The sequence below is a fragment of the Lates calcarifer genome, linkage group LG6 (genome assembly GCF_001640805.2).
Source record: "Lates calcarifer isolate ASB-BC8 linkage group LG6, TLL_Latcal_v3, whole genome shotgun sequence".
NCBI classification, from domain to species: Eukaryota; Metazoa; Chordata; class Actinopteri; family Centropomidae; genus Lates; species Lates calcarifer.
The window spans coordinates 11,955,088-11,967,578 of record NC_066838.1 but is presented as its reverse complement, the minus strand read 5'-3'; the positions used below and the strand labels follow the sequence as shown (position 1 = coordinate 11,967,578).

Sequence of the window (12,491 nt, the reverse complement as noted above, 5' to 3'; positions counted from 1 at the left end):
CTCCCAGTCATTATCGGTGGGCGGAGTTATGGTTGTTGTCTCTTTTTGGTAACTGAAACTACAGCTCAACCGAAACGACACTAAAATAACCAAACACCGAAGTCTGAACGAATAAAGCGAGTCAAAACAATGTCTTCTCTGAGTAGCAAATCTGCGCAGGAGATTAGCGACCTGCTGGATGAATATGGGATAAAGCACGGACCTGTGGTCGGTGAGAAGCTCAGATTGTTTATTTTGCACCCGTTTTTGAATCAACGGCTGTGCCAGTTAACCCCACACAGGCCTCCCCGTGCCTGTACGGGTAAACTGACATGAAGGACAGGTTGTATTCTGTGGTTTTCTCTGTACACTTGTTCATCAAATGTACGTCTTGTGTGACCTTTTGTTCTCAGACTCCACCAGAAGTCTGTATGAGAAGAAGCTGAAAGAGGCCATGGCCAAAGGGAAAAGAGCAAGCTCTAAACCATCATCTGACAGGACCTATTACAGAGAAGAAGGTAACTGTCCTCACACTCTTTACTTTGATTCACATGCTGGGGTAGAAACCGTAACTCAGTTTTTTTAGGGGTAGAAATAATTTGTGTTGTAACTTTTCATTGAAGTTTGAAGAAAAATGTTCTTAAAATATCTTGTTTTTTCGAATTTCAATTTAAGGAAACATGTGCATACCCAACAGTCATAGGTAAACTCACTGAGCACTTAGGAACACTTGTACGCTTATTAATGCGGTTATCCAGTTAACCATGTGGCAGCAGTGCAGTGCATAAAATCACACAGATACAGGTCAGGATCTTCAGATCAGACATCAGATCATAGTGGGGAAAATGTGCTCTCTGATCTCTCTGACTGTTGCATGATAGTTGTGATGCATGATAGTGCCAGATGGGCTGGTTTGAGTATTTGTGAAACTGCTGCTCTCCTGGGATTTTCACGCCTTACAGTAGATTTGTAAGGCGTGAAAATCCCCAGAGGTTACAGTTTACTTAGTGGTGCAAAGAATAAAAAACATCCAGCGAGTGGCAGTTCTATGGACGGAAACACCTTGTTGATGAGACAGGTCAGAGGAGAATGGCCAGACTGGTTGGAGCTGACAGAAAGGCTACGGTGACTCAGATAACCACTCTTTGCTACTGTGTTGAGCAGAAAAGCATCTCAGAATGAAACAGCACGTTGAACGTTAAGACAGAGGGGCAATAACTGGACAGTTTAAGACTGGAAATGTGTAGTCTGGTCTGACGAATCTAGATTTCTTTGGGAGCAGGCAGGTGGTAGAGTCAGAATTAAGAGCATCCCAATCTGCCTTGTGTTAACAGTCTAGGCTGGTGGTGGTGGTGGTGGTGTGGAATATTTTCCTGGCACACTTCAGACCCCTTAATACCAGTCAATCGTCATTGTAAAGCCACAGCCCGTCTGAATATTGTTGCTGACCATGTGCATCCCTTTATGCCTACATTTATCCATCTATGTCTGCAAAGCAAAAGTTGCCTCAAACTGGTTTCATGAACATGACAGTAAGTTCAGTGTACTTCAACGGCCTCCCCAGTCACCAGATCTGAATCCAGTAGCGTACCTTTGGGATGTGGCAGAACAGGAAATTTGCCACATGAATGTGCAGCTGACAATACAGCAGAAATAACATGATGCAGTTATGTCAGTGTGAACCAGAATCTCAAAAGATGACAACGCCATGACAAATTGAGGCTGTCTACAGAGCAAAGTGAGGCCCTACCAAGTGTTAGTGTAGTGTTCCTAATAAAGTGCTTGGTAAGTGTATGTCATATATTAAATCTTGTTTATGTAGAAGCCAAAGATTTTATTTAGAAACTGCCATTGTTTATTCAGCTATTACTGTTGGTCTATTCAAAATATTATAAAAGTCTCTTTCAGAGGATTTGAAACTAAGATGATCATCAGGGTTATTTTTCTCATATTTTTCTCAATTTTTTCTCAAGAGCTCCTTCAAGATCCACAGACCACATCTGTTTTCACAGACTGAGTAGTACTTCTGATGATGAATAAATGGATCTTAAAGTGTTAGAATAATACACCAGCAATAAACCAACAATATTATTACAGACAAATTATATATTTGTTGCATCATAAGATAGATAAGATACATAACAGCAGGTGAAGCAACTGAAATCTGTGCTGCTGTTGTTTAAATTGACAAGAAAGGGTGTTAATCAGTTAATTGACAACAAAATTGATGACACTTCACTGTATAATTGAATCTCTGCCTGAGCCTCTGTGATCAAAATATTACTGAGCAGCAGTTACCGTCATCAGATGGGCCCCTCGAGTATTGCAAATGTGCAGGATGTAGTATAATGGAAATGTACACTGACATTTAGTGTGATGTTTGTGTTTTGATTTCAGAGGAGGAGGTCACCTATGTCTACAGGACACCTGTAAGTATCTGTCTCCACTCTGCCTCCAGGTGCTGCTCGTTTGTTTTCCATTTCTTGCCTCTTGAATCTGAATGTGGCCACAGTGGAAAGAAGCAATCAAAATTTGAATGTGATTGCTTAGGGATGCAGGATTTATATCATCCCTTATAATTACACCTGTATAATTACACCCAAAAGGTAGTGTGAACCGTTTGGTTGTGTGAATAAGACTAAATTACACGTTGGGTGTTGTGTTGTACACCGTGTTTAAACTTGCAGTGTGGAACTTTTGTCTCCCTCTTCTGGCAGTGAGAGTAATCACATCTTTCAGCAGCCTCTAACAGGAAAAAGCCACACCAGTGGTAATCCGTGTTTGTCCTTGTCGTCGGTCACTTTCTTTTTTAGACTTTAATCCTTCTTCTGAACGCTGAGTTTCTTTTATATCTGGAGCGTCAGAAACATTTCTTGGACGCCTCCTAGTTCTTCCACCATACTTCCATATGTTGTAGCCTACTCTGTCTCTATCACTACGGTTTCTCCCCTCATCAGTTCTAGCAGACCAGACACTGCTGGTTGGTGTAAAATGCACCACTAATGGTACTGGGAATGTTGCCATTGACACCAGATTTAAAATGAGCTTAATCAACATTGCATGAACTCATTTTGCAATGGCATGGATGTGTCAGACGTTAGAAGTCCCACACTCCAGCTTTAATGTGGGTACTCTGTGGCTTTACACGGGTTTCTCTTGAATTTAGGCACCTTGAAGGCACCTTGGAAATAAAGATAAATATTTTATGAAATATTGCCCTTTTTTCTTGCGTGAACTACAATTTATTTATAAAAATTATTATTGGCCCTGTAATTCCATCTTAGTGCATCTTGATCGCTGTCAAAAATGTCATTTATGTTATATTTTTATGGCGAAAAATTACTCATTTGTTTTAACTGAAGTAAGACTTAATACTCTTCTTTACAAAATCTCATGCATGAGCCACAGATGCAGGTATATAGTACCTGTACATGTAAATTAATCACAGCAACAGTTACAGTTGTCACATTTAAGTACTTACTATGTCTCTGTTTCCACATTTTGCAGGTCAGAAGTGATGGAGCAGGAGACAGGTCAGTTCTTCTACTAATCCTCCACTGTTCAAACACTGACTGCTCCTCTTTCCTGTTTTACTTAATGAAATCAAATAAGCTCAAATCAGTCTGAATTCATAATAATACTTTTTCTCATCTGTCTAGTGGGTCGTACATGAGCTCCAGACCAGGATGGACTGAGAGGGAGTATGAACATGAGTAAGTTACAGTTCCACTAACTGTTGTTGTCGTTACAGTTGATGAGGTGAATATAAAACCTTCACATGGTTCTGTTTTATGTTGCACTCTACAGGACGTCCTACTCATCCTACTCCCCCTTAAGATCGAGGTCTGAATACAGTAGAGGAAGGAACTATGTTGATGAGTAAGTGTATTTATACAAGATTAATGGGTGTCACCAGCCATTGAAATTCAAATCAGCTAAATTGCTCACATCACCTTTTTGCCTCCTGCAGATGAACTGTGATACAAAGTTCTGTTTTAAGAATCTATTGTTGTATATTTGATACGACCAAAGTGACCACATATAACTCATTAAAACCATGAAACCATCCATCCATCATACACCTCAGATCAGATTTTAAGTTTATGTGGAGGAATGCTGCATGATGAGCTCATTATATTTAGTGCCACAACTAACACCTGTTTATAAAGGTTAATATATTCATCATTTTTTAAATTAACTGCAGTGGTTGAATGTAACTACATTTACTCACTTGTACTACACTTGAGTGTTCCCATTTCATGCTACATCATACTTCTACTCTGTCTCAACTGCATTTATTGACAGATAGTTACCAGTCACATTAAAATTTTACATACAAAACATATGATGCTCATATAAAATATGCACTGTTACAGATTAAACTGCCCAATATTATATCAACATGCTACATACACATTAATTCAATCTAATAATAATATATGTAATAATAACACTGACTGTACCTTTGACATATTAAGTATATTTAGATAATAATATTCATGTACTCAAGTCATATTTCAGAGCATTTACAGTATACTGCAGTACTGCTACTTTTCTACCTCCACCACTGAATTGTTTAATCTAGAAAATGTCACTTCAGATGTCTTATTGTCTGACAAACAACAAAAACACAAAGATACAAGTACATAAAAAAGAAAAGCAGCTAATCCCCACATTATATTATAGAAGCTGCAACCAGAGAATGTTTGGCCAATGAATTGATTATCAAAATTGTTATTTGTCAAAATTACACTGACTAGTCCAAGGGAGGGCAGCACAACACTTTGAGTTGATGATCAATCTTACCACCTCACCAGACTTTAACCAGCGATACACTAGTTGGAATTAACAGGCGGTGCTGGTGTTACTGCTAGCTCATGAGTGATACTGTTAATAACTAACTCCTCTAATTCCTCTCCAGGCCCCGCATGTACGACACGCCGTCCACTTACAGAAACTCCTATTTGAAATCGACACCAATGAAATCTGATCAAGATGCTCCAAAGGCACCAAAGTCATCTCGTCTCATCCCACTGTGGGTTCAGTTTGTGTTCTTCCTGGCTGTGGCGGTCTTCCTCTACTTAGTTTTTTCCAGTATGGAGACAAATGAATCCCTCCAAGGAATAGAATGATTTGTTCTTTTATCCGTGCTCTGCTCACGGGGCTGTTATACTTTCTTATGCATTTAATTCAAGGAATGTATTTTGGTTAATGCCTTTATTTTAGACATTGCTGAAACTGTGGTTTATGCAATATTTGTGTGTGTTATAATTGCAGTTTATTTGCTTGCTTATGCTTATAGGTAAAGTACATGACTGTCATCCAGCTTCAGTACAGCAGCACTACTAGAATAGATGGGGGCACCACTTCAAAGTCAAAAAAATCCTGTCTCCTCTTTCCTAGGCAGCAGATGTCAGTTAGTTTCAGTGTTCATCTGTTGAAATCTGTAGATAATCATCTACATGTTGGCCCAGCACGGTGTCCTCAGTGTCGTTCAGTTTGCGGTGCTTAATGTACCAAGAAATTGAATTTCAAAAAGTTTACTCGCTCCAGATATTATGGCACAGCTGCACATTAAATATCCACTAATTCAAGGCCAGTGGGTTATCAAAACAAGATGTCTCATGTTTAGAGACTTTATGATGCTGAATATGGCACATTGAACATCACAACTGTACAACAAATGCAAAAAAACTTAATAGAAATCTCTTATCAAGGAACTATGGTTCAAATTTCAGATGCCACCAAAAATATTTGTGATTTTTAAACTAACAACAAACAAAAAACCCAGTCCTAGTGTACTAATTAAACTGCAGTTCAGTATGAAAGGTACTGGGACAAATCTTTTTAGCATCCTTTTTTCATTCTTACAGTGTTTGGTAATGTGGATGTCTAACAGTGTCTAGTTTTGTGCATATTGTTAATTGTTAATATGTTATTGACCAAATCCTGGTGGTGTATATACTCTTGGGGTACAACAATGCTTCAATTAACAGAAACAATTATATTATAATTTTCAGACCAGCTTTAATACAAGTGCCTCAGCAATTTTATAGGAGTAATTGGGATGTTTTTTTAAAAGTAGTTAGGGAAAAGTTTTATCATTGGGTAAAAATATGAAACTAAACTGTTTATTACAAGCTGTAAGGTCATGTTTATGCTTTGTTCCACTACAATAATCACACTTTTGTACCACATAGTCAAACATTTACATCCTGTAGAGTTTGAAGTCGTTATTTCTTTTGTACATCTGTTTCATAATAATTCAAAATATAAAAGAGCTTGTATAAGGAAACAAGTGTCAAGTCATTTATTCAGGGGCAAAAACAAATCTTAAATGTTTAAATAATTGAGGATATAAAAATGAAGAAATTATGCATTATTCATAAAAGCTTACTCCTTTTATGTATTTTGATCTGATGCTATAAAGTAAACAGTACATGCAGTAATATCTAAAAAAAAAACTGAAACAAGAAGCTCCAACAACAGCAACATTTTAATCAACTATAGTTTCTACTTTACACACTTTAAGTGCAATAATGTACATGTTGTTAATGACATAAGATGCATAGTAGGGTTAGACTTTAAATACAAAAACATCTAATCCTTTAAGGATCATTGATCTGTGGAAGCAAGTACATAATAAGCTAGTGGAGCCTGTCGTTAGTGTTACCTGGTAATAAATACAAAACAATGTCTTTGAACTGCATATACACAGAGACCTGAGGAACCCACGTCACAGTTTCCCCAGTTTAGCTTTTAGTAGCAGTTGTCCACTCCATACATCTGGGGTCATGGCAGTACCTGCCAAGTCTGAATGAATCTGAAGTCTGACCTTAACCATTACTAACTCTGAACTGGAAATAGCCTCAGCCTGCTGTCTGATCAAATCATCTCACCATAACAGTGTTTAAGAGCTGATCGCATCCACTGTTTCCCTGCGGTAACACTAGTCTGAAGTTCGGTGTGAAGTCATTGGTCTACGTTAATGTCCGGTGACAACTATGCCTCATCCAGACTGTACTGAACTGGGTCAAGCTGGTGCCTTTTCCCAAAGGTGTGGTGGATGACTGACCGAGCTGTTTGGTTCTGTGTTACGTCCCCTGCCTCCTTAAGTGTGAACCTTCTGATGATCCACACACTGATGATTCTGTTTGAAGGGAGAAACACAAAATGCTCTACTTTAATTCACTACCCTTGCACTATTAAGACTGTGGATACAGACAATTAAAGTAAAAATATTATAGGGCCTAATAAAAAGTATTCATCCTCAGAAGTTTTCATGTTTTATGATCAAAGTAGATTTAAAGAGCCTTTAATATCAAAATAAAAACCCTACATGAAAACTTCCAAGGGTGGTAAATACTTTTTATAGGAACTGTTTGTAAAATAATCACAACCGTCAATACCTTTTGTTTTCTGTTGCCTGCATACCCCGTCATAGCTTGTTTATTGATAAGGCAACATAAGTGTTGTCCACACCTGTAAACAGAGGCACACTTATTACTATGTTTTCATGTACAGAATGCTTTTTAAAAATCATATCTCTGTCTGACATATAGTATAAAAGCTTTTGGTAGAAAAAGGAACTTACAGGTTCTGGTCTCTCGCTCCAGTTCAGAGGGCTTCTTCTCTTTGTTACACAGTACCTTGGCCACAATGATTATAACAATGACAGCTACAACAAATGTCAGGCCAGACACAAGCCAGCTGATCACCATTGGACTCAGTAATGGATCTGGGTCTGAAGATCAGAGGAATTACATCTAAGTTACATTCAGGGTGTGTGTTTTTATAAATGGAATTTCATCTGCAACAAGCTCAAGCACTTGCAAACTAATGGAAACATAATATCTGTACAATATTAATATTATGGTATCATTCAGTTTTTTAGCCACTCAATATTTCTCACACACACACACACCACAACACACTTGTTTTCTCTATCATCAGTTTCACCTCTTATGGCTATAGGCAGGGGCTGGCTTTCTCTGGAGACGAATGTGCGTCCACCCAGCTGGACCCGATACAGGCAGTAGTAGTAGCCCTCGTTGGAGCTCTGGGCGTTGGGGAAGGTGAAGGTGACGGACGGGGTGAGGGCGGGCAGGGACTGGCGCACTGTGCCGTTGGAACGGATCAGACGCAGCTGGAAGGAACCTCCAGGGTACTGCTGCGGGGTGGAGCAGGTGATGTTAAAACTGTGGCCTTTAATGACGGAACCAGCCGGGGCCTCAGAGGACGTGTTATACCAGTGTTGGGGAGTCAGGAGTTCCACTGTGATCAAATGAAAAACAAACAAAAAAAAAAAAGGAGTTCAGTAGGTTATTCAAGGTCATACAGAGCAAACAAAGAAAGGAGGAATTGCTCTCTCTTCAATCACTGTAATTTGACTTTTAACTGATTTGTGCCTTCAGCATATATTACCAAGTGTTTGGTGTGCTCTACGTAAATACATTTAATAGGATGAACCCAAACCTGATTTAAGAGGCTTAAGAGAAATTAAAATCTAATTTGGTGCAAACCTGTTTGGTTGAGTCAGAGAAACGATCTAGAACTAATCCAGATTGCACAATAAAGCAACATGCTATAGAAATGGGAGTTGGTGAAAGTATTAATGTGGATTACAAAATGCCATTAGGACTCACCCACAGTGATGTTAATGGAGTTGCTGGGTGGAGAGCTGAGCAGCTGAGAGGGGAAGCCGCCCTTGATCCTGTACCGACAACTGTAGCTGCCCTGGTGGAAAGTCTCTATGTCGGACAGTGTGAGCTCCACTCTGGTCTGGGTCTGGTCCGCCCTCTGCGTAACCAGAGGTGTGGACACTCCATGCTTGTACAGGTGGAAGTCACTGAGATGATGACCCAGCAGAACGCTGCAGCCGAAGCGGACAGCCTCACCGGGAGAGAACACAGTGTGAGGTGACAGCAGGGTGAGGGTGGGCGTTAAAAGGGTACCTGTGGGTAAAGACAGGTAAATCACAAAACGTGAGGATGTTCCAAAAGAACATAATCTTCATCTTAGCAGTAACCATGCTGACATCCAGCCTATTCTGAATGCTAGCCTAGCATTGCAGTTACGAAAATAACCTCACTGTACAGTCTATCTTCAGTTTGTTGTTTCCTTGTTCCTTAAAAAACTAATTTCTCAATCCTGTCCGCCTATCATCATACCAAATACAATACGTACATTTACATTTAGCACAGGTTTTTGTCCAAAGCGATATACAAGCACATCAAGGAGAAGCCATCAAGACAATTTTTGAGAGAAATACACAGACAGAAAAGGATGGAGCAATAGAAAGAGAGAGAAGGAGCCTATTAGGTGAGTAAGTACTGTCAGGGGAGGCATGTCTAAAAGTGATTTCTGAAGACAGGGAGAGATTCTGCTGACCAAATTGAGTTAGGTACCTCATTCGATCACTGAGGGGACGACACAGGAGATGAGTTTCATTTGAGATTTCCTGTCTTGCATTGATGTTAAGACTAGTCGCTGTTCGTTTACAGATTGTAGTGAGGGAGAGGGATATGTGTTTGTCTAGGCAGTTAATGTTGAGTTATGACAGTGATGTGTTTTCTGCTGATGCTGTAAGTTCAGGTAAACCGTGTGTGAATGGACAGGTGGATTGTTAGACGCTGGTAAGGTTTGAGCCATGACACTTCCATGTATTTGTCTCAGTTATTATGTTTGGGATTTATAATGTTCAGGTTACGCTACACAAGATTTACATGTACCAGCTAAAGTATCCTGAATGCTGATATTTTAACATGTCAAATTTAGATGGCGCCAATCCCTGCAATACACTGCTTCATCAGACTAGAGCCTCACCTGAGCATTTCACCCCTGCATCATTCTCATGGGTGCAGTAGGAGTTACTGTGAAGGACAACAGCACAACGTGTCAAACTGGACTCATGTCCAGTGCACTGGACATGCCGCAGCCAGATCTCTCCTCTGCCTGTACCAAACGCTGCACCATGAAGGGCAGATTCAGCTAAGCCACAGCCCAGCTCCAGGCACACCACATCAGCCTCCCGGAGGTCCCAGCCATGGTCGCAGACCGTCCCCCACTGCTCATGACGGAGTACCTCAACTCTCCCAGAACACTTGTTCTCCCCATCTACTAGTCTGACCCCACCTGTGGATCAGAGAAAAATTAAATAGAGACAAAAAGTGCAGGACAGACTAAGGATGCAGATGATGTATATCAAACCAAGGCTTACCGAAACCATGAACTCCATCCCATAGAACACCGAAGAGGCCTATGAGGACATTACAAAAATGAAACTGTTCAGGCGAAAACAGATTCAAATACATTAAAAAATGTCAACAGCAGCAGCTGTTTTCACTCAGCTGGCAGTCTACTAGATACACCTAACACTAACCAAACCAAAGCAATCTAATACAACAGTCCTGCAATCAGTGTCCCCTTTATCATGGTGTTAAGGGTTGGTTAAAACTGATTTAGAGAGGTGTTAAGTAGTGGCTGTGATTTGTGGTGTGTTGCATAACACTGGGAGATGTTTCTAATAGGTTTTTTATCTCATTTAGCTATAATTAGCAATGAGGCTAAACTAAGTATTATAACACCTCTCAGTTAATCAAACTACAGCTTCCAAACCAGTCAGTTGAATCAGCGTCTCTCTAACCTTCATGAGGGTCGTATTTGCTGCAGCGCTGTGATGTTATACTACTTTAATTTTAGCCAAGTGGATCCAACAAACTGGTGATTAAGTGTTACTTATATTGCAGTGGTAATGTCTGCATGTAACCAATAGATGTTACGTCTCGTAACGTTAATGAACATTATAACAAAATAAAGTTTTCAAGTTGTGATTACAAGACAATGTCCCTGAAATAACAAATACGAGAGAACATTTTTAGGTGAATGAACGTAGTAACTGTTTCGGTTATCCTATTGCATAATACCTCACTGGTCCTGCCTCAGATTTGGCTAGCTGGCCAACCAGCTCAGTTAACCGCTATTAGCTGCCTTAGCTCACCTGTTAAAAGGATGTGGAGGAATTTCAGCATCGTTCCCCTCACCCTTCCATCAGACGGCCGGGGGGGAAGGGTACCCGGTGTCCCGGTGATGGTGCTGACAGCCGTTCAAAGATCGCGACCGCACAAGACATTAGCTGGCTTGTGTGCGAGAGAGACTTGGGTTGGCTAGCTGAACTGAGAGCTAACGGCTATGCTGCTTTGACCAACTGAAACTTAACGGCGACAGCGCAAGTTAGTTAGAGACATTATCGATAGCCGCGCAGTGCTAATAACCTGACAGAAAATGACTTTATATCTTGAAATGAAGTGAGGCAGCAACTGGCTCTCACAGCAACGAGATGTCCGGGAGAATGACGGGATAATGTTGGATAAGCTACATGCCGTCAGGCCGCCGTACTCACGTCAACAGTCCAGGAGTTTATCCCGGTGCTGAGCCCTTCACCCTGCGGCAGACAGAGGTCACTACACCGCCGCAGCGCCGCGTTTAAACCCTCTTAGCTTTATCTTTATGGAGGGTCAAGACTCTGCGGACAGGGGCGCAGCCAGAAATCCTGGGGCCTACAAAGTCAATGTAGACAATGTTTGAAAATTACACAGTGGAGAAGTTTCTCAGTTTGCTATGAGAGTAAGAGTGAGTGTTGGTCTGGAAAAATACTATTTGAATATGTTACATTTGGGCTGCAGGTAAAAGTGATGGGCATTTTCTCTGCTCTCTCATTTTGTGTACGGAACAATCAAGTGATTATTAAAGAAAATAACTGTCTGGTGTATTGATAATGAAAATAATGATTGGTTGCAGCTTTCCAGGTTAAAGGCCTGAGGTTTTAATATGTCTTTAATCAAATTACCACACAGCAAATCTGAGGTTAATTAGCATCCAGCACAAGAGTATGCCACTTTCCTATAAGTCACCCTTTACATAGAGTTTCTTAGTTTGAATCAATAGCTTTATTAATGGCTAATAAATCATTTAGTAATACCAATAAAATCAATTATGAGACATTAAAGCATGGAATGCTACATTGACAGGATTACTGGTCACTGGTCACTGGTTACTGTTGTTCCTCCTGTACTGTCTACAAAGACATCCCCTCTTAAATCAGTGTTAACATAAGTCATGGGGGACAAAATCCATAGTCACAGTTCTGTGCAAAATGCATGTCTAAGTTTAGCTAATAGCTAATAGCAGGCTTCAGCATTCTGAGTTAACCAAATCAAGTGGATGTGATAAGGTGATTAATCAATTAGATGACTGACAGAAAGTTAATTGGCAACAATTTGGATAACTGTTTAACCTTTTCATGCATGAATTATGAAATCTGCAGTCAGGATTTTTTTGTTGTTGTTGTTGATGTTTTTATTCCTATTTAGGCATGAAAAAAAAAAATATTTGAAATTTTCTCACATGTCCACTCACGTGGACTGCATGTATTTGAGTTTTCAATTGAAGAGCTGTGTATTTAACAAACAAATCAACAGAATTACTGAATTATGTTAAAATAATAAAATAAT

The 12,491-nt window shown here is 39.9% G+C and overlaps 2 protein-coding genes across 2 annotated transcripts; one reads left to right on the top strand and one right to left on the bottom strand.

Annotated features, from left to right (window-relative positions):
* LOC108876496 (emerin) lies at positions 1-6,169 on the top strand. The gene is made up of 7 exons (XM_018666045.2): positions 1-211; positions 393-497; positions 2,377-2,408; positions 3,487-3,512; positions 3,639-3,692; positions 3,787-3,858; positions 4,901-6,169. The coding sequence occupies exons 1-7, from the start codon at positions 130-132 to the stop codon at positions 5,109-5,111; spliced, it is 582 nt and encodes a 193-aa protein (XP_018521561.1). The 5' UTR covers positions 1-129; the 3' UTR covers positions 5,112-6,169.
* A 288-nt stretch (positions 6,170-6,457) lies between these two features.
* On the bottom strand, positions 6,458-11,881 carry si:ch211-150o23.3 (uncharacterized). Its single transcript, XM_018666044.2, has 8 exons — positions 10,979-11,881; positions 10,199-10,237; positions 9,805-10,113; positions 8,625-8,933; positions 7,939-8,253; positions 7,574-7,723; positions 7,389-7,461; positions 6,458-7,129 (listed from the first exon to the last, which is right to left on the bottom strand). Exons 1-7 carry the CDS (start codon positions 11,007-11,009, stop codon positions 7,418-7,420), a joined length of 1,197 nt encoding a protein of 398 aa, XP_018521560.1. The 5' UTR covers positions 11,010-11,881; the 3' UTR covers positions 6,458-7,129; positions 7,389-7,417.
* Positions 11,882-12,491: the final 610 nt, after the last annotated feature.